This window comes from Fusarium proliferatum (genome assembly GCF_900067095.1).
Source record: "Fusarium proliferatum ET1 genome assembly, contig: FPRO_scaffold008, whole genome shotgun sequence".
Taxonomy (NCBI): domain Eukaryota; kingdom Fungi; phylum Ascomycota; class Sordariomycetes; order Hypocreales; family Nectriaceae; genus Fusarium; species Fusarium proliferatum.
The window spans coordinates 2,262,518-2,283,096 of NW_022194797.1; the positions used below are offsets into that span (position 1 = coordinate 2,262,518).

General features: G+C 49.1%; 10 protein-coding genes and 1 non-coding gene across 11 annotated transcripts; 6 read left to right on the forward strand and 5 right to left on the reverse strand.

Moving 5' to 3' along the window:
- Positions 1-356: 356 nt before the first annotated feature.
- On the reverse strand, positions 357-2,450 carry FPRO_14593 (uncharacterized protein; the record flags this gene model as incomplete). Its single annotated transcript, XM_031219636.1, has 2 exons — positions 357-2,370; positions 2,422-2,450. The coding sequence occupies 2 exons, from the start codon at positions 2,448-2,450 to the stop codon at positions 357-359; spliced, it is 2,043 nt and encodes a 680-aa protein (XP_031085375.1).
- Positions 2,451-2,892: 442 nt separating this feature from the next.
- On the reverse strand, positions 2,893-5,352 carry FPRO_14594 (putative isp4 protein; the record flags this gene model as incomplete). The annotated part of the gene is made up of 4 exons (XM_031219638.1): positions 2,893-3,090; positions 3,144-4,405; positions 4,457-4,523; positions 4,573-5,352. The coding sequence occupies 4 exons, from the start codon at positions 5,350-5,352 to the stop codon at positions 2,893-2,895; spliced, it is 2,307 nt and encodes a 768-aa protein (XP_031085376.1).
- Positions 5,353-6,051: 699 nt separating this feature from the next.
- On the forward strand, positions 6,052-7,528 carry FPRO_14595 (uncharacterized protein; the record flags this gene model as incomplete). Its single annotated transcript, XM_031219639.1, has 4 exons — positions 6,052-6,107; positions 6,161-6,380; positions 6,433-6,982; positions 7,038-7,528. 4 exons carry the CDS (start codon positions 6,052-6,054, stop codon positions 7,526-7,528), a joined length of 1,317 nt encoding a protein of 438 aa, XP_031085377.1.
- Positions 7,529-7,617: 89 nt separating this feature from the next.
- FPRO_14596 (uncharacterized protein) lies at positions 7,618-8,570 on the reverse strand (the record flags this gene model as incomplete). Its single annotated transcript, XM_031219640.1, has 2 exons — positions 7,618-7,999; positions 8,047-8,570. The coding sequence occupies 2 exons, from the start codon at positions 8,568-8,570 to the stop codon at positions 7,618-7,620; spliced, it is 906 nt and encodes a 301-aa protein (XP_031085378.1).
- Positions 8,571-9,669: 1,099 nt separating this feature from the next.
- Positions 9,670-11,019, forward strand: FPRO_14597 (uncharacterized protein; the record flags this gene model as incomplete). The annotated part of the gene is made up of 1 exon (XM_031219641.1): positions 9,670-11,019. The coding sequence occupies one exon, from the start codon at positions 9,670-9,672 to the stop codon at positions 11,017-11,019; it is 1,350 nt and encodes a 449-aa protein (XP_031085379.1).
- Positions 11,020-11,556: 537 nt separating this feature from the next.
- FPRO_14598 (uncharacterized protein) lies at positions 11,557-12,309 on the reverse strand (the record flags this gene model as incomplete). Its single annotated transcript, XM_031219642.1, has 1 exon — positions 11,557-12,309. One exon carries the CDS (start codon positions 12,307-12,309, stop codon positions 11,557-11,559), a length of 753 nt encoding a protein of 250 aa, XP_031085380.1.
- Positions 12,310-14,569: 2,260 nt separating this feature from the next.
- On the forward strand, positions 14,570-14,908 carry FPRO_14599 (uncharacterized protein; the record flags this gene model as incomplete). Its single annotated transcript, XM_031219643.1, has 1 exon — positions 14,570-14,908. The coding sequence occupies one exon, from the start codon at positions 14,570-14,572 to the stop codon at positions 14,906-14,908; it is 339 nt and encodes a 112-aa protein (XP_031085381.1).
- A 231-nt stretch (positions 14,909-15,139) lies between these two features.
- On the forward strand, positions 15,140-16,752 carry FPRO_14600 (uncharacterized protein; the record flags this gene model as incomplete). Its single annotated transcript, XM_031219644.1, has 3 exons — positions 15,140-15,359; positions 15,408-15,508; positions 15,559-16,752. The coding sequence occupies 3 exons, from the start codon at positions 15,140-15,142 to the stop codon at positions 16,750-16,752; spliced, it is 1,515 nt and encodes a 504-aa protein (XP_031085382.1).
- A 347-nt stretch (positions 16,753-17,099) lies between these two features.
- Positions 17,100-17,182, forward strand: tRNA. The gene is given in 2 exon segments: positions 17,100-17,136; positions 17,147-17,182. It is a non-coding gene; the product is annotated as a tRNA-Lys (tRNA).
- A 690-nt stretch (positions 17,183-17,872) lies between these two features.
- FPRO_14601 (uncharacterized protein) lies at positions 17,873-18,818 on the forward strand (the record flags this gene model as incomplete). The annotated part of the gene is made up of 2 exons (XM_031219645.1): positions 17,873-18,004; positions 18,075-18,818. The coding sequence occupies 2 exons, from the start codon at positions 17,873-17,875 to the stop codon at positions 18,816-18,818; spliced, it is 876 nt and encodes a 291-aa protein (XP_031085383.1).
- A 641-nt stretch (positions 18,819-19,459) lies between these two features.
- FPRO_14602 (uncharacterized protein) lies at positions 19,460-19,970 on the reverse strand (the record flags this gene model as incomplete). The annotated part of the gene is made up of 2 exons (XM_031219646.1): positions 19,460-19,909; positions 19,962-19,970. The coding sequence occupies 2 exons, from the start codon at positions 19,968-19,970 to the stop codon at positions 19,460-19,462; spliced, it is 459 nt and encodes a 152-aa protein (XP_031085384.1).
- Between the last annotated feature and the right edge of the window lie 609 nt (positions 19,971-20,579).

Genomic DNA, 20,579 nt, shown 5'->3' on the forward strand with positions numbered 1-20,579 from the left:
AACCGAAAGGCTGTTCGTCTTTTCCCATTCTCATGAAGCAATAGCCTGCTCAACGAAATAATTAAACTACTCATAATATAAGGAATCCAATGAGCTACGTTTGAGTGAGGTTGTGACAATGCTTGAAGAGAGATTATTTCGCAAGCTTTCTGTAACCGGCCAACACTGAGTGGCAACACTGACACCTTACCCGCCACAGTGAGGAGTGAACCAAGGGAAACCGAGGACCAACTTGACAGCCCAGAATATTAGCTAACAACTAGACATACTAAATTAATTTCAATCTGGTGCTGTTTTTTCACCAAAAGGGTAGCCTTTTCGGTTCTATGATTTCCTGACGGCAGCAGAACAACTCACTAAATGACGACGACCTTGGTCCACCCCATATTCAAAGCCAAACCATATGGCGAATCCATGTTGCCCTCCTTACGGGAAGCAGCCCTAACGGCAGGAAAGAAAATCCCATGTCGATGGTAGGTATATGAAACCGTAAACTCGACAGATTGTGCAACAGCTCCAAAGCTCTGCTTGACAAAATTACCTGTTCCTTCAAAATCGCACTGCGAGAAAACAACTTTTCCTGCGCCAGGAGGAACCCCGACGTGCACCCTAAAATTAACTGTAGTGCCTGCTTTGACTTCGACTTGTTTGCTACCATCGACGGTGAGGCCCACGACAGGCTGGATTCCTTTCCTCTCTGGGGCAGTGGCTGGAAGATGAACTTGACCGTTATGTATGGTGTAATTGGTCGGAGTACTTGAATATGTCCCGGTCTCACACCAGATACTCAAGTCTCGAAGATGCTGCTCATAAATGCCTGTAAACTCCACAACTCTATAGCTTTTGGGGCCTTCAACAGGACCCATTTGATGGTCCGCGTTCTCAGTGTAATGAAGATGAAACTTGTTATCGATATCATCCCCATAGACCTCTCTGGCTTGGTGCTTGTACCAGTCTGCATGCCACGGAAACGCGTCAACGTCCAACAGATTATCCATGACGATCATTTTGCCGTTGAACTTGCCCGAAAAAGTAGCGCCGCCACTAGCCGACCTTGTTATTTGCTCTGCAACAAGCACTGAGCGCTGAGGATAGATGGGAGTTCTCTTGGAATCACGGAGATAGTCATAGCCGTAGAAGCCTGCGCGTTTCGGTAGCGAGTAACGATGGAGTGCGTGCATGGCGAGGAACATTCGGTTCCTTATGTGGACTTGAGTCCCTTTTTGTAGAAGGGAGAGGGCTGCGGTGTCATTATTTGGGTGAAGGGTGACAGTCTTGTTATCACTGTTGTCCTGACCCTTAGCTGTGATCTTACCAATTTCCTCGCCATCTTTGGACATGATGATGATGTCCAACCAGTATGCTCTCGTTGATTTTGGTGCCTCGCCGACGGTCAGCTCGACAGGAACGTTGTTGACGTCATACTTGATAGAAGTGATCAAGGTTTCGTAATCAAGCATCTCCTCGCGAACCATATCACCAAGCTTAGACTTTTCAGTGCCCAAGTATCCCGGCTGGTTCCAAAAGTCTTCCACATAGGTCGGATCCATTCTCATCACAGCCGAGCCGGACACACTTCTTATGGACTCCCAAAGTGACTCAGACGCCCCAGTTTCGTAGAATGTCTCCCATCCTTTGATAGGGACACCAAGGGCCGTGGCCTCTTCAAAGACCTTTCTTTCAGTGTGACTGAAGGTTGAGTAGACGTCCCCACTACCACCAGGCCTAAGCGCTTCCTCGATCTCGGCACTCTTATTCTGAAGAACGAGACCCGCGAGAGCACGAACAGACCAGTTGTTGATAGAAACCGGTACAGCTTGGACAAGTGTCACAGCACCAGACCATATACCAATCGTATTTTCCATTGCTCCAACGGTGACAAGAGATCCACCACTACCTCCGTAGATATATCCATGAATTTTGTTGGCCTTGGGCTTGTAGTACTCACTGGCAATCACCATGCTGAACTTTGCTGTAGCAGCATCACCGCGATAGGTTGGTAGACCAGATGCACGAACGGTATATCCTCCGCTGTCTGCTCCAAAGCCAATCTCTCGATCAGATGCAGTTGAGTTTTGTAGTGGATGGACAAGTTGGAAAAAGCGACCCTCCCATCCATTGTCGGGTAGGTAGATGTTGAAGTCGACTACTGTTCCTTCGAAGTGCCCTGACACTCGAAGATGAGGGATCGGCAATGTCTCATGAGCTTCACTATCGATTACAGGCCGGGAGTATATAGGATCGATGCAGTCTTCGGTGATTTTCCATACTCCATCGACTTGGATGCAAGGATTGCCGGTCAGCTTTGCCTTGACTGAGTGGATGGGAGGTGAAACGGGCAAAATTCTCTGTGCCGAGTCTAACCAAGTCCTAATACAGATATTAGCAGTCTTATAGATCTTTCGGTCATCGAAGACATACAAGGCGCTGAGAATGTTAAAGGACACCATGATTGATACGATTGTTGCTGCAAGAAGCGCGAGCTAAAAAGCTCGAATAAGATTCGGTAGTTTTATCTATTCATTTATCTGTTCCTCAGATGACTTTATACATGGCTGCTTCGGATAGCTCGGACCTTGATGATCCTACCAACACGCGGAGTAAGCACCTCAGTTGACACTAGCGTTGGCGTACTCGTCGTATTTGACCGAAAATTATGTGATTGGGCAACGTCCAAGGGCCGAGGAGCATGAAGACATCTGGCCCATGCTTATGCACCAGAAAAGATTAGTCTCAAGGCTACTAAGCCTGTAATGAATTGCCTCAGTCTTCTGTCACTTGGGCTACACGTTCCAAGATTTGCCTCCTTTTACGAACGTCAATCATTCTTCTTTCTCACTACGAAGTAACAATACAAAAACTGAAACACACAATCCATCTTCAAACACTTTCTTAGTTCCAAGTAGATGGTCCAAACGTCTCATTGGTGCCCAGCTTCCTCCACGGAGTACCGAGGCCATCCGCAGTCGTGCCCTGGACGTTATTTCCCCACCAACTAAGACTGACACCCGGAAAGACGAGGGCGAAGAAAATCACAATAGCAGAAATTGCAAGACCAGAGTCTAACGCCGCGGACAGAACGTAATTATACTGTGTGATGTTAGCTAAGCAGAGCGTGCACAAATATTTTATCGCAGACTCACCTTTGCCCACCAATGCGGAAACTTACCGCGAATCCACTTATTGAAGATGAATGAGACTGCAAAAGCAGAGCTGTAGTTGATGCCTGTAGCGGGAGGTACGTTTCCAGTACCAGCAAAGAAGAGAGGCCAGTGAAGTTTACGCAGCAACTTGCTGTTGGGATACCTTTTCTTGAGGAAGAATGTGACTACAGGGAGAAGAGCTCCAAGCCAGAACAAGTGCAACAGTCCAGCGTAGATCTTGCCCACGCTGTAGAGACGGGCGGGGCCGACAGCTCCCCAAACAATACTGGAGGAGAAGTTGACTCGACCTTGAGGACAAGTGTACTTGTTGGGTTGGTCGCTCTCGCAGATGTCCTTGACGTGGTGCAACATCCACAGAACAACAGCGTTCTGGGTGAGAGACCCAACGATGCACGCCGTCAACTGTGCGACAAATAGAGTGCGACGAGGAATCTTCATGTACAACCCGAGCTTCATGTCCGAGGCAAAGATCATCGCTTGGCTTAGTCCAGTGTATGCGTAGAACTTGAAGATCAGCATGACGACTGGCTTTCCAGGAATGGCGTATCCAGAAATAATCTCACCAAGGACAGTGAGGACATTACTGTTGAGATTGGCGACAGCATAGACGCTTCCAGTGGGGATGAGATAGAATGCTGCTAGTCCAAAAGCGAGGAATACACCCCAGACAGGCATCTGTGTGTCGTACACTTCTTGCACCATGATTGTGAGACCAAGAACGATAGCGGTCAATGCAGCGTACCACCACCAAGGAGCATCAGGGTATCTCTCGATCAGCCGAGCATGAACATCCTTCTTTCTCTGCGGGTTGAAAGCGCCGACGATCTGCTTCCAGTAATTGAGGAAGATATACGTCGGAACGCAAGTCATTGTCGCGAAAGAGATACCGTAGCTCAGAGCGAAAGTGACCGGCATGAAGATGGGACTGTATTCCTTGTAGTCTTCTGGTGAGAAGTTTCCATGTCGATCAACGACGCGCGACGCGTTGAAGACATTGCCGGTGTTGTCGTAGATGTCGCCTCCAGAGAAGGGTATATAAGCGGTGTACCAAGTGTTTGTGTAGTACAGAATTGGGGTGACGAGGGCGAATGTTATGACCCATCCGGCGAAGACGTTGGCTTGTGCCCAGAAAGGCACGACGAGGGGGGAGCCGTTGTATGCGATCTGAGACCAGTCAAATGTGGTGGGGAGATAGGCTAGGCCGGTTGACATGCCGAAGAGGTTGTTGACGACGATGTTGTCTAACAGAAGTCAGCACGGCGAAGCAAGGGTGAATTGAGCGGTCAACTTACTTGGTGCAGCCCAGCAGATGAAGGCAAAGGTGCTTAGCCCAGTGAAGAGGAACCCAGGAAGCCAGTACTAAAAGGCCGTCAGCGGTGACACCAAATACAAGGAGACAATTGCTTACCCAGAGCCAACTACCAGCAAAAACGTAAACGAAGAAGCGATACCTCGAGATACTCCACCCATCAGCCTTCGGGTTCGCCCTCCCATGCAACGTCTGAAACAGCGCCGCATTAGCAAGCGTCGAAGGCCAAACCATATGCGGAGGCTCAACAATGAATCTGTACGCCATACCCGCCATTCCAAGACCAAACAGCTGCATCGTAAGCGCGAGCAAAAACTGATACCCAACAGGAGTCTTTAGCCCCAAGAACGCAGGCGCAACTTGCGCTTGGATGATATCCGTCGCCCAAGACGGTCCGAACGAAAGGTTCGACATGATGGTTATGAGCGCATGCTCCTTGATGTTGAAGTGATGATCGGGGTTAAGTGCCATTTCTCTTCCGAATAGTGTGATTCTCATGATAGGAAGGGCGTGTGCAAGGGCTCTCCCGGCTGGATAAGCGACTAATTGTGCGACGAGCGATGAGATAGTTACACTGGGATATCGCATTGAAAAGAATTGATTGATGCCAGTGCCGAGGATGGTGAAGAGTAGACCCAGCGTCCAAGCACGGAGCGTGTTGACGGGCATAGAAGGATCATCAACATTGGGGACATTAGCTCTGACTTCAGGTTGAGGTGAGTTGTCAGAGCCAATGTCGTAGTGTTCATCTATACCGCTGATGGCAAAAGCAGTAGCTTTGTCCGGATTGTCGATGATTTCTTCGGAAGTGCCCTCAATGGTGCCATCTTCCTGTCTTGAAGGCCCAAGATTGTCGGCGTATTCAACTTTAGGTGTCATGATGGCGGCTCAATCACAAAGAAATGCCTAACAAATTAAATCGAAATAAGGTCAATATTGGGATCTTCTGGGGACGCATTGTTTTCTTGGCGCGAAAGTCTCGGCATTTTATAACTTTGTCTTATCGCGAGTAATGTCACATTCGATACTACTCCCCTCCCCGGATTTCGGCAAACGTTAGTTTATCAAGCCCCTCATGCAAGAAGAAGGTCCAAGCGATGTTGTCCATTGAGCTAGTTTTTAATTGGTCGCCGGATCATCAAGTCCTTAGCTTCGGGGTTATGGAGAATAATTGCTACCCCTCGGGGGGCAAGAAAATAGCAAACCCTACTGCAGGGTGTCAAAATAAACTTAGCAAAAGTCATCCTAAACTTAGGCTATATTACCTAAATCTTTTTGTCATTTAGGATTGAGGTCCTGAGTTTTCTTTCCTCCCCTAGCTACCCTACCTTATCTTGACTCTTTGACTAGTTCTTGATTAGAGGTTGCCACTTCGAAACGATAGAGTGAGGTTGATTGCGGGGTAGTTGAGTGAAGGAAGGTCCAGCCCTGATTTGTCACGAGATATCATATCTGCTCCGGTTGCGGGCGTCATATCAGCAATAAAACGGCCAGCTTCAACGCCTGATAGCATAATTTTGTTCTTGAATCTTATCTTTCATTCTTTTCCATGATAGTACTAAGTTCTTTCTATCAACCATGGCTCGCACAGTAGCACCTCTAAACAAGGACTCGTCAATCCTCATCATCGGAGCGTAAGTCTCAGCCCCGCCAATACACCATCACAGGCTAATCCCCTAATGCTTAGGGGCACATTCGGTATCAGTACAGCCTACCATCTAGCCAAGCGTGGCTATACCAACATCACTTGCATCGACCGCCACCCATGGCCAAGCCTAGACTCTGCCGGCCATGACTTGAACAAGGTGATGCGTACTGAGTACGACGAACCACTTTACACGCGCCTTGCTCTTGAAGCACTCGACGCTTGGAGAGATCCAGAATGGCATGATGTATTTTTTGAGACAGTGAGTTATCGATCTCAATCGCCGTCCTTGGGGCTTAGACTCACAACAACAGGGACGTATCACTACTACGATGGGTGACAAGAAAGCAGAGTCTTTCCTTGAAAAGTCTTACGAAAATCTCAAAAGAGCAGGAAAATCCAATAACCTAGAGCTCATCAGTGGCAGAGATGAGATCGTCAAACGTGTTCCCCAATTGAAGAACGCCGTTGGGATCGAGCACTGGAAGGGTCTTTACAACAGTCTCGGCGGATGGGTCCACGCTCGAAAAGCCCTGGAGAAATGGGCATTTGAATCTGAGAATATGGGCGTCACATTCGCTTCAGGCCTAGGAGGTACGATGACCGGCCTTGAGCTCGATGCTTCTGGCTCAATGACCGGGATCCGCGTTGCTTCTGGTGAGGTTCTTCATGCGGATCACTACATTCTCAGCACGGGCGCTGCGTCGCCACAACTACTTCCCGAGTTGTCGCAGCAGCTATGGTCAAAGTGCTGGACTCTGGGCCATATCCAGCTTACTGATGAAGAGGCTTCTGAGTGGAAGGGTGTTCCAGTGATTGATAACTATGAGCTTGGGTTCATGTTTGAGCCAGATCCGGATACAAGTAGGTTACACTTCATATTACAACTGCCTGAAATACCGTTGATAATAAGAATCAGAACTGATCAAGATCTGCGACAATAACCCCGGCTATCAATACCAGAGAGGCACCTTCGTCGATGAGGACGGTAACACAACTAATTACTCCATCCCCCGCTACTCTAGCGATCACCCCCAAGACGGCATTCCCCACGAAGCAGAAGTCGCCATCAGAAACTTCATCAACACCGTCATGCCCCAGTTCTCCGATCGGCCCCTCCTCGATGCTCGTGTATGTTGGTGTACCGATTCACCGGATGCTCACTGGCTCATCGATCGCCACCCCATACATAAAGACCTTCTACTCGCTACAGGTGATTCTGGACACGCGTTCAAGATGTTCCCGATTATCGGAAAGTACATCGCCGATGCGTTGGAAGGTCGTGAGACGGGATTGAGGAAGGAATGGGTTTATGGAGGACGAGTTGCGAAACCGACTTCGCATCGGCCTGATACGGAAATCAAGGACTTGAGGGATGTCATGGGTATCAAGGCGGAAACGAAGTTGTAAATTGTTATTAGATGCGTAGCTGCGAAACTTCTTTCTAGTGCAAAATATATCATTTTGGTATGCACGCAGCTCCAGTCATATCGACTTCCTCAAGGACTTTCACAGCCCTCATAGTAGTCATAAACCGAAACATCATCAATCTGAATCTTGACCGTTCCCGCTGACGGCTGGCTTGTACAGAAGAACCCAATCGACAACCTCTGGTTATCATTCTCGGCAGTAATGCGATACTCCTGCTCATAATACTGATCCTGCACAATTGCCTGATCGCCATCGACGGCAAGAAACAGCCGGTTCGCGCCCCCCGAACCAGCGAATGTACCAATTCTGCATTCATCTGATTCAAGAGGCTGGCCTTCAATGAGCGCATAGTGAAACTTAAAGACGTATTCTTGTCCGGCGACGGTGTTGGTTAGTTCTTGAAGGATGGAAGAACTTCCTCCGACCGCGGCGTCGGGGTAAGAATATGCCCTGTATCAGTTAGTAGTGTCGTTTGTGGGGGAGAGGGGTGAGCTGACATAGAGCGGGCTCCAGATCTAGGGAAATTGGTGGTTAGGGTTGAGACACCCAGCAAGATCCACGGGTCGACTGTGGGGTTTCCATTGTCGTCTAGATCATCGAAAGACGGGTTCTTGACGTAGTTGGTGTAGACGCCCGTGAACTCGCACACCGGCGCAGCAGAAGTCGTCGCGGTCGCTGTTGTAGAGACATCAGTGCTGGTAGACACAAACTCTGTAGTCGTTGCGTCAAGCGTCGCGGTGGAGGTGAGCAAGGTCGAAGAATCGCCAGCAGTGGTCGAGGCCTCAGACAAAAAGGTAGTCGCCGAGCTCTCAACCGACGTAGCAACCGAAAAAGTTTCGACCGTTGCCGAGGTCTCAGCCGAGAGTGAGTTCGTCACAGTTGACGAAGCTTCATTCGTAACCGTGCTGGAGGTTTCCAAGCCTGAGCTCGTAGCACGAGTGACGGGCTTGCAAGGCCCAGCGCTAGTCTGCCCGTAAAGAGCAAAAGCAGCAACGACAGCTGAGTACTTGAGCAACAACATATTTACAAAGAACGAGTTAAAGAGCGGAATGGCGTCGAAACGCGGTATCAAAGAAGGAGTGGATGGTGATTCGAAAAAAAAACATTTTAGGGGCTCAGCTAGATTTAATACTCCTTTATGGAAGACTTTTCGTAATCTCCGAGAGGGCGCTATTGGCTTGGAAATTCGGTAGTTCACGATAGCGCGACATGGTGTTTAGTTAAATTTTTAGTCTATCCTATGTGATAAGATAAGGTAAAATGAGATCAGACTAGGCGTCTTTATACCAATTACAGAAACAGATATACTTACAGATCTTAAGTTCATTCCCGAGTTACTATTCTCCTTGCTTCGTTTAATAGTCGAATAAACAATCCATTCTCTGCTTCGCATAAACGTCACAGGGCTGGATGTTTGACACGCTCTGGAATGTGACGATGTGCGTGCCGTGCCTACTGTGATGGAGAGTGATGACCGCCCCAGTCTGTATCAGTGCATTGTCGGACGGATTACAATCGTGGCCTTGTACAAGTCAAAAGGTCTTGTTCGCGTGTGTCCTCCGCCACAATGCTCTGTATCCTGCTCTCATTGCAACACCTCAGCCCCATCTCACTGTCCTACCAAGCTTCCCCTCCTCGTCCTACATTCTTGCGACAATATCACATACCACCCGTTCCTTCGCGCAACGCAAACGAAAAGCGGTAGTTACCCCGCGATATGTGATATCAGCCAAGTCAGAACTCTGTGTCCCAGACAGTTCACATGCAAGCATCTCTATCGTCTATTATCTGGCGGAGTATTCGGATCTGTGATGTAATTAGCTGCGGCTGAGTGCATAAATGACGGCAGTTTCTGTGCATTTGAGCCTTTTGGGCAGGTATCTTGGAATTGTGGCGGGCTGAGCGATGTATGTCTCATTCATGCTGGGATGTCATTGGTGGTGCAGGTTCTGTGTCACGTCGGCTGGTGTTGATCCGTAAGAGACTCCGTATCTTCTTTCAGCTCGGCCTGCGTCGCATTTTGACGTCTATGTATAAAGTCGAAGCCATTGCACTTGCTCTAACGTTATTCCCTTCTTCAAAATAATCTCACTGTCTTCGTAACAACTTCACTGTCAACCATGACTTCACTCCCTGTCACAGCCCACCGCCCCATCGGCAAATGGCTCCCCAACCAGCGCCCAGCAATCCAAGACTGGATCGCCTCCAAGCTCCAGCAAACCAAAAAGAAGCACTTTGCTTCTCTTGATCCCAACCCCCAGATCGTAGCTTTCCAGAAACTCGTCAATGACAACCCCTACCTCAAGACTCTCGCGAATGACATGTTCACCCAGTCTTCCAAGCACTATGACCCCACTGGTGAACCAGCCCTCAAGACCTTTGACGAGTTCATTGATGTTGTCAGTCTCATTATTCAATCTGCCCCGCCGTTCTTTGATAAGCAGGATCCTCCTACTGCTATGGGCATGATTGGGTTTCCTATCAATGCTGTTCTTGATTGGCCCATGGGAACCATCGCTGGCTATGAGTTCTGGCTTCTTCCGGAGGTCAACGCCTCTTTCAAAGGTATTCTTGACTCTTGGGGTTCCTTCTTAGAATCTCCTGGCTCTCAGTCTGGTCTGGAGGGTTGGTTGTCCAAGGATGCGCTGCATATGCTTGCCACTGTAGCCAACACTGGTGAACTCGGCGGCCCAACATTTGATAAGATCTTCATCTGCAACCCCGCTGAAAAGTACTACGGCTACAAATCCTGGGACGATTTCTTCACCAGAGAGTTCAGAGATGGCATGCGCCCCATCGCCTGCCCAGATGACGCCCCTCCAACCCCAGAATACCCTGATCCAACCCTCGTCATCACCAATGCATGCGAGTCCGCGCCCCTTCAAGTCGCCGAGCACGTCAAGCTCCACGATCAATTCTGGCTCAAGTCCCAGCCCTACTCCCTCGACAGAATGCTGAACTCCAACCCCAACACGAGCAAACTCGTCGACGGAACTGTGTACCAAGCCTTCCTTAGCGCAAAGAGCTATCATCGCTGGCACGCGCCTGTCAGCGGTAAGGTCGTTGACATTGAGCTTGTCCCCGGTTCTTACTACAGTGAGAACTACTTTGAGGGTTTGGCGGGTAACCCAGATGATCCTGACCCCGCGGCGCCGAACTACTCGCAGCCCTATATCAGCGCTGTGGCTACGCGGGGCATCATCTGGATTCAGGCTGATAACCCAAAGATTGGACTTATGGCTATTGTGTTTATCGGCATGGCTGAAGTGTCAGGCTGTGAGTTTATCGTTGAGAAGGACGCTCATATCACCAAAGGGCAGCAGATTGGCATGTTTCACTTTGGCGGGAGTTCGCACTGCATGATCTTCCAGCCGGGTGTTAAGCTCCTGTGGAAGCGCCCGCCTCCATATGATATGGACACGGAGAATAATAGCCGCGTCAACAGTCTGCTTGCTGTTGTTGGTAACTAGAGGTATTTGGCAGTATAGTCATTGTTCATCTCGATAAGCCTCTCTTAGGAAGATTCACAGAGGCGATGGATGTGGTTGAAGTTACAAAGATAAGCCTCGCTCGCAGAGGCAGGGTCAATCATTAACTGTGAACGGTGGGTTTGGTAGCATGGGCTGGGGGGACACGGGAAAGGATTTGAAGGGGGCAACCAAATTTCTAGTCTAGGATAGGAACTGTACTATATAGTCTAGTACTTTCCGAGCCTTGACTTGATGCAGAGTAAGATCTCAATCATAAGTATCCTTCCTTCAAGGCCATCCAAACTTTCGCAGCGACACAAGAGCATGACCGGGACTGGTAAGAACAACATACTGTAGGTGTTTCCCTGCGTCTCCTTCAAACGAAAGGTTAGCTCATTCAATGCAGTGTGACATACTTGATGAAACCACTTACTTCTGTAAAGACGATGGCTCGCTTGCGTCAAAATGAAAATGCATGGCGGTCCTCAGACCACCCAGGCTCTGTGTTTCGTCATCAAACCGTGACGGGCGCGTCTCTCAACGGCTGTTCATGTCGTTGGTGAGGATCTCGTTCCACTTGCGATACCCAAACTCGTTCAAGTGAACATTGTCCTCGCTCATGATGCCCGCCTGATCATCTCCAAAAGGCAAAAACACGCATCCATGCTCATCGGCAATAGCCTTGAGCTTGTTGTTCGCATCTTCAATCACATCAAGTCCTAGACCACGCTGGATGAACAACGCAGTGATGACAAGAGTCATGTAGGGAAACTCAGTGCGCAACTGCTTGACAACCGCGCCGTACGCATCCGCATCGCCCTTTCGAAGACCCTGCTTCTTGAGATTGTTGGATCCCATGTGGATGTACATAGTCTTAAGGTTAGGCTGGTGCTGCTTCAGGAGGCGGGCGAGACCTTGATCCATGCGGTACTGAACATTCAATATCTTGTCGCCGCCAACGCCGAGGTTGAGGATGCGCGAGTCCTTGTTGATGCTCAGCATTCGGCCCGTGCTCTTGAGACGCTCGACACCGCTGGCGCCGAGGAGGGCGGTGGTGTACTGGCCAGGGTTGTTCTTGATCTGGGACGCGTGGGTGTTGTGGTGGGTCTGGTGAGAGCGAAGCTTGAACATTTCGTCGGCGGTTGGTTCGACGCTCACGAATTTACCGGTTGATTTAAAGCGCTCGAAGAGGCTATCGCCTAGAACAGCGACGGTGTACTCACCCGGGTTGGCCTTGATCTCAGGGACGTGGATGTTGTGATGGGTCTCGTGAGATCGTTGCTTGAACATCTTGGGCGATTTAGCGATGGTCGTGATGGATATACGTGGGGAGAAAGTGACGAGCAAATGAACGCGCAGGCGAGCACTTTTTTATTCTTGTCAGCGACAACTCAATCAGCAAAGTTTGATCAGATGAGGCTCTTTCAACGCGCAAAAGTCAGCACTGCCGAAGGAGTCATTCGGTCGAAGTCAACTTACAATGTCAAAAGCCCTTGTCTCGGGAATAACAGTTGTGGATTCGCGTGCAGGGTTGAGAGTGGTTAGAGTTGGGAAGAGGAGAGAGCTAAAGTGAGTCTAGCAGGGTTAAATTGCAGGGGATTGCTGCCTAAAGTCCAGTGGCATTCACTGTTGCTCCACCGCACACTGCCACTGTCACAAGCAGCCACTGGGTTATGCAGTGTTTGTGCACTGGCATAAAGTGCTTGCTACCCTGTGACGTGACACAGATGAATTTGCCAGTGCAATCAAGTGCAATCATCCCAATTCATGATGCAGCAGAGCATGATGGTAGAACACCTTTCCCGATTGTCTAGCAATGGCAAAGTCGATTGTATCAGCTATTGTTTATTGTTTGCCCAACATTGTCGTTCTTTGCCGATTGCACAACTAATGGATTTGCAAAGCACGCGCATTAGAACAATCAATAGTAAAACTGCACTGCGTACGCTTGTCACCGATGAATTATGCCGTTAAGATGCCTGATCCATCAACAAACCTCTTCCGAAACCATCTACCAAATTGTCTGCTTCACTGATCCGTTGTTTTTCTGCTTTGGCAAAATGATATCCTTGCCTGTTAGGGGCTATCGCGCCGTAGGTGACACTTCATCTCAGCAAATATCATTTTACGGTCTTTTTAAAACACTGGAACACAGTTTGCTCTATTTTACGGCCCATTTGCTACGCAGGATCATTTATTTGGAAGAGATAACGATTACTTTATGTCAATCTGTCCATTCGACTTACAATTGCAACCAGGAAACACCAAATTCGAGGTCACATAACGAGATACGATTGTGTGCAGTATTTGGCAGCTGCAAGACCCTCTTGCCACCACGGCCAGATTTAGGCCATTAGGCCATGAAACATCTGCAGATCAATCTCAACATATATACAAAAGCATGATGAACCTGACGCCTGTCAAGCCTCTTCGGTAGAAAACCGAGGTGTGCATGCCACGCGCGTTTTGCATCCGCCAAGACGGACATACATATCCTGATGGTGGATTCCTGATGCGTCGGGGACGGATCTCGAAGGAACCTTCTTGGCCCCTTGTTTTACCTGCTGGTGGTTTTCTCCAAATGATCTGCAAGACACTAGAATTTTCTGTTTGTCAGTGAAAGCGCATCCCCTCACGGCAGATGGCACGGGTAGTAAAACGCGGTGGTAAGATTACAAGCGTGATTCAATATCATGCAAAAGCCACATGGCAACCTACAACTTTGGCAATGCATAGTGCACCTCAAAACTCAGCTCAACATCACCATCAATTCACTCAAAATACATCTAGATTCCCCAGACTCTTCTTCCTTTCCCCGCGATGGTTCGACACGCCAAGCACATCCCCACGATTCCCGGGTTACCGGACGCCGAGAAAAGAGAAGACACAAAGCCCTCATCCTCAACAATGGAACAGGGAAATACCATGACGAGTACCCAAGAGATCGCTCCACCAGAGGGGAAAAACTCGTTCGACTTGAGTGCGCTTGGCAGACTTGGCCGTCTTGGCTGGCGCGTCGCAACGGCCGCATTCTCCAACTCGTCTCCATCTTCTCGTATGGGGTTCCCCGTGGGGTCGGTGAGAGCTTTTTCCTGTTCTTAGAGATTCAGATGCAGATGTCAGAAGAAGGAACAAAGTCGAATGTTGTGATCTGAGATGATCTGATGTGCCCCGTCTGTGCATTTTTACCCCAGACTTGGCTGATGACACCTGAATCACTATGAAGACAGGACAACAGATTGGAGCCAGCCAGGAGAATGGACTCTCACCTACTCCGATGATTCAACAAATTGCCCCCATTCCTATTGGTCATCTTTATTTTAAGCATGAATAAGTTGGGGCACAAAAGGCGGAGTATAGAGGAGACCACGTCAAAAGTTTGGGGGCCAGCATAGTCTCTCATCTCGCCTAAAACTGCACATCTCTCTCTTTTCTTCTCACCCCAAGTTTTGCATTCGGAGAGCCAAGAAACAGCCAAGATAAAAAACCCCATCTGCACCAGCTTGCCATCGATGTGGTAATTCTTCCGCTCGTCCGCCACGTGTCGGCTATGTCAAGTCCTGCAGCCTCAAGTCATAGCCGCCCCTTGAAATCGCTACTACTCCTTCAGCTTCATGGGTTGATCTGGCGATATTTTGAGCTGTCAACCCCAGAAAAAGACGCATTGCCAAAACGCGGAGCCGTTGTCACAGCCTTGGCGACAGCAAATCCGGGGTTATCCCCATATCTGCTTGCAAAAGATGCAGATATGGGTCGAGATTGTGAAGGAGATATGGCGAGCCTTGGCGGTAACCCTCGTGTGGATATTGTCCGATGCTGGCACACGAATGAGAGTGATTGGATAAGGCGTTACGGTTGCCAAGACAAGCCTCGCGTGGCAATAGCATAGGCTTGGCGTTGGATAACAGAATCTGCGATATGGAGAAGACACCTTGGGGTTTGTGGGGAGGTCCAGATATCTTTTCCCACGGGGTAAAAAATATCTTGGCTTGTGTATAAAACCGGTCCCTCATCCACCGTCCTTTCTCTCCCGTCGATCATCCAGCATCGTCTTCACGGGGTTGAAAATACTTCCCTTTCTTCATTCCCCAGCTTTCTTGATATCAGCTTGGTAGCCAAGATGACAGCCCACGATAATGTCTCCGCTCATCAAGAGCCTACGCGTCCCAACTCGTCTTCTGGCTCCGATATGAAGGCTGAGGCGAGGGGTATTGAGGAGGCGCGTGGTGAGAACTATGAGTATGTTGATAAGCAGACTGAGAGGGTTATCCTCAGAAAGCTCGACTATCGCATTATCCCGATGGTTATGTGGGTGTATCTGATGAATATGATGGATCGAGGTATGCCAATCTACTCTGCTCTCAAATGAAGGGTCTAACAGGTTGCAGTCAACATTGGAAACGCTCGTCTGTTCCGCATGGAAGAAGATCTCGGCCTGACAGGAAATGAGTTCCAGCTCTCTGTCTCCGTACTCTTCGTTACCTACTGTGTAAGCTCCCAAAAAAGCCCTCCATTCTTTATGAAACTAATGCCCTTCAGCTCTTCGAGTCCCCCTCCAACCTCATCATCAAGAAGCTCAAACCAGCCTACTATCTAGCCGGCCTCACCATCGCATGGGGGATTGTCGCCACCTGCAGCGCCTGGGTGAACAACCTTGGCGCCCTCGTCGCATGCCGTCTCCTCCTCGGTCTCTGCGAAGCAGGTTTCTTCCCTGGTGTCGTGCTCTACCTCTCCATGTACTATGGCCGCAAGAGTCTCGCTCTTCGTATCGCATACTTCTTCTCCACCGCTGCCATCTCTGGTGTAGCTGGTGGTCTTGTTGCTTATGGCATTAGCTTTATGGATGGTGCCATGGGCTGGAGTGCGTGGCGATGGATCATCCTTATCAATGGTGCACCTACCATCGTCACCGGCGTTGTTATTCCCTTCGTTTTGCCAAACAGCCCTGAGACTGCTAAGTTTTTGACCGAGGAGGATAAGATCAACCTGCAGAAGATTCATGATGAGCAGGTTGGTCGGGCTAGAAACAACCGAGAGCTTCTCAAGGAGGACGTTCTTGATGGTGTTAAGGACTGGACCACTTGGGTTTACTGCTTCGCTCTCTTCCCTACCCTGGCTATGCTTTACTCGTTCGTTGTCTTCCTGCCCACCATTGTCAAGGCTATGGGTACCTGGTCATCAGCTGAGGTTCAAGCGATGACTGTTCCCGTCTACGCTATTGGAGCCATCACGTATCTCATCGGCGCTCGTCTCAGTGACATTACCCAAAAGAGAGGCTTCTTCGTCATGGGAGGTATCGGATCCGCCATCATCGGCTATGGCATGCTTATCGCTGGCAAAGGCGCCGCTGTCTCATACGCAGGCTGCTGTTTCGTCTCAATCGGCATCTTCCTCTCATCCGGTATTTCCTTTGCTTGGGTTCCCGCCAACAACCCCCGCTACGGAAAGCGAGCTTTCTCGACGGGTATGCATCTAACCATCGGTAACGCTTCTGGCGTCGCATCCCCGTTCCTCTTCTCTAGCCAGTATGCTCCTCACTACCGCCCTGGCTACGGTGCCAGCATGGGAATGCTTGTTGTGTCGTTGATCCTGAATATCATCCTCCATCTTCACTTCAAGCGACAGAACAAGCTTCGTGACGAGGGGGAGCAGGATTACTTGCTTGAGGGTAAGACTGAGGAGGAGATTGAGTCTATGGGTGAGAGAAGCCCGAGGTTCCGCTTTACTGTTTGAGTTTTGTAATTGTGTTTGAGTTCATTGGGATTTATAATGGATATTGATGACCTTAGAAGCGAATTAGAATATGTAACCATGAATATTAGGATGATTGATTTGTATTACCTTTTGTCGCTGGTGCATGAACGTGTGATCAATTACCCACGACGTCATGTCTCGTGACGTACTACCTACAGAGCCAGCAGAAGATGAACGCTGAACATGAATGTCTGGCCAGTCTCTTGCTGTGTACACCGACAACACTACACATAAAATAGTAATGCGAAGATCTCCTGCTTCCCGTCAAATCTCTTAGCTAACATGAGAATAGATCTGAGCCTCCTTTCTTAACAATTAAGAGCCACGCCCGGTTAGCTCAATCGGTAGAGCGTGAGACTCTTACGAGTACGCGATCTCAAGGTTGCGGGTTCGACCCCCGCATCGGGCTGTTCCTATATTCGATTGCGAGCGTCAGCGAGGCTATCATTTTTTGCACATTGTAGAAAGATCCAACCAAGAGCTTGATATGTCGTATACGCCATGTTTTTGGCCATCTGCAGGTTGGTAAGTAATCTTGTCGATGAATGACCTGAAGTTATGCACTGCCATGCTATTCTTTTCTCTTTCCTCTCCGATAGACCAATCATACTCTGAGTCTCACCACCTCATTGCCCAACATCGCAAACGACCAACAGCATATCTCAAGCAACGCTATTGGGGCTAAGCTAACCGCCTAACATTGAACACCAATGGGCCATAGACACAACGCCCAAGTCCTACATCCTCGGCCAATTCTCGACCGTTTCCCCACTTACTTTTTACACTTGGCGCCTCCAAGGCAGAGTGGTTTACCTGGCGTGGCTGTAGGTCGCATCATTAGCCAGTTTCTCAGGCTGCGCCGATCTCCATTTGACCATTCTCAGCGGTAATATCTTTCGGCATGCTGTCGTCGTCTGCACGTTACCATCTGGCCTGGGGATGATGCCAATTCATCCTCGTACCACATCGAAGTTACTCCACGAATACTTTCATATAGCACAAAATCAATGCTACACTCGCACTTCTGAACCAAGTCCCTCTCTTGGCCATGTTGCACACTCATCCGCCCCGAGAATGTCCACATCTAGAAGGCCGAATCATGATGCTGCCCAAGAGGGTGGAGGTTGAGACGAGGATAACAACTACCGTGCCTATCACAAGCGGCATTTTCAACCATCCAGTTGTTATCCTCTCAAAGGAGATATATCATGGAAAAGTGGCTGTTTGTGTTGTCGGTCTCCGCATTTCCGTCGTTACAGCTTGTGTTGGCGTATAGAATTGCTAACAAACACCGCCGCTAGGTGACGAGTTTTGACGACACCCCAATCGAGAATCGTCATCCAGATCCCGCTCGACGACAATCCTACCTCCCAATACGTCCAGCCAGACACCCAGATACCCGCTGCGATCTCATCGCTGCGCACGGAAAGATGATGAAAAAGAGGTCCTACGTTAATATCAAGGATGTTCACGAAATTCCGTTTGTAGCACTTCGCTCCTGTTGGCGCGACAATGATCTCCACTTGGAGACAATATCGTACCAGATACTTACTTCAGAATTGTGGAAGCAGAATCTTGGGGGACTGGCTACTAGGTTGAAAGGCCATGGCATATTCGAGCGGACTGCCCAGTCGACTTGCAGCGAAGCTCCTGTGCCTGTCCGTATTGCCCATCCAGGTCAAGGGCTCACCCAAGACCTTGGTCGTGGTACGAATTTTGCCAGGATATCTAGCTCCCCTCTGTCAACATCCTATGGAACATTCATCCAAAACTCGACGGCGTCGGTTCCCCAATCGTATGCTACGGTCCATAACAGTGCAAACGCCGCGAGAGACTATCACTATCCAAGGATACATCAATTCCAGCCACCTGTGCTAGCGAGGCACGGCGATGCTTCATCACAGCAAATCTATGTAACAGCAGAGCAGCGGCGTTATGGTGAGGTCGATACGGAACCAGATTGGCCAGATTGGCTCGGAGTCTTAGCCCTCATATGTTTCCTGGCAGCTGTTTGGTACTGGCTTGCCGATCCGACTGTGAATTGACTTCCAGACGTTTATAAGGCTTGACCGAATAAGGCACCTGTGCGGCAGTATGCTTTTTATTTGGTGACGTTCCTGAAAGAATAGCCTGAAGACTTGGTAGAGAGGAAGGAAAGACAGAATTTAAACTCTAATGGCAAACGGATAATGGACAAGGTTAGGAGACCGACTAGTATGGGGCCCGTTCTATTATCTACAGAGGCATCTTGGTGGCTTCAGCATAAGGTAGATTATTCTTACGTTGGATTTAAATAGCGAGATTGTTATTATTGACCCGTACTCTCATGTCTTGACAGCGACAAGAATCACTGTGTTTCTATCAAATTGTGGACGCAAACTCTTCACCGGGCCACTTGTCTAGACTGGCTCGTTATTTGAGGATAAAGGTAGTGTGTTCCCAACGCTTGCTCAATCATCCTCCGAATTGCAAAATCGCGTATTCAGCTAGATCCAGCGTCGAACATAAAAGCAGGCTACAGTCTGGCACTGTCTCAATCGCCGCTCGTTATAGAAAAATTCCACTAATCGCAATACACTCAATCGCTACATACATATTTTTAGAGTAAGGCAATCGTGATCTTGAATAGTCATCTTCAATCTAATGAAGCCCTATCTTAGCATCATCTAAGCAAGCCCCCAGGGAATTAGTCGCACATAGGTACGTCGACATAGTGTCTCAAACCACCAATATTACCGAAAGCAATACCATTGTTGCATGTAGCACTGCAAGGGTTATCCTCCGCAAGCTCCTCAAGAACCTCGCCATCAAACTCCTCTCCATTGATGCTCAACTTTGCCCCACAGTCATTGAAGTCTGCATCATCGCCAATAGGCTCTCCAGCATTGAAGATGGTGGCCGTGCTGCCGCACATGTCGAATTGAGGGGCGCGGTTGGCAATGGAGCACCAATTCTCGTTCAGGGTGTCGGTCAGACTGGCCGACCGGCTTTCGTCACATGGGGATCCTGCGGCAAAGGCGACGTAGTATACGTCAGGGGGCGCATCGCCGAGACCAGCTACAGCAAAGACTCCGAGACAGACATTGCCTGCTGCAGCTAGAGCTGGAAGGGCGAGGAGCGCCAAAGAGGATCGGAGCTGATATCATTAGTCTCTCCTTACTTGTGACATGGCCGATTCCAGGGCTTACTGAGATCATCGTAGGTGTTGGAGGTAAAAGATGGTTCAGAAGTTCTTGTTTCTTTGACTTCGGGATAAGTTGATTGGAATGTTTGCTGAGCAAGTGAAAGCAGTGGGAAATCAACAGATATTTATAGTCCCTCAGATATCACTGTACCGGTCCTTCGAGAGCTGTAGGAGCAGCGTGATTAACCTGCTTCAACCCGCATTCGGCCTCAAACGGACTAAGGCAGCATAGCGAATCCTTCCACGGTTCTCATGACACACGATTCAAGAAGTAGACTGGTCATGCTGTGATATCTCACAAACTAATCTTCTATAGTAATCAGACTGCAACTAAGTGTAAGGTTAGACCTGCATAGCTATAAGTGGGTGAGATCTACATGGAGCTAAGTGCCCACATTCGCCATCGAGATCCTTGGCAGTCCTACGGCCCGCTCCCTAGACGTGATGTTGAGTCTCTATTGGCTGCCAAAGTACAGTGCAGCGCTTGATCTCGATATCCAGCTGCATCATCGGAGAATTGCCTCATTTCCCGATTTCTTAGTACAGGCTTTAATGCCAAGAGACGATAACTTGCCGACTTCCTGTCAGCAATCCTTCATTGCAACACAATAGAGGTCAGGAT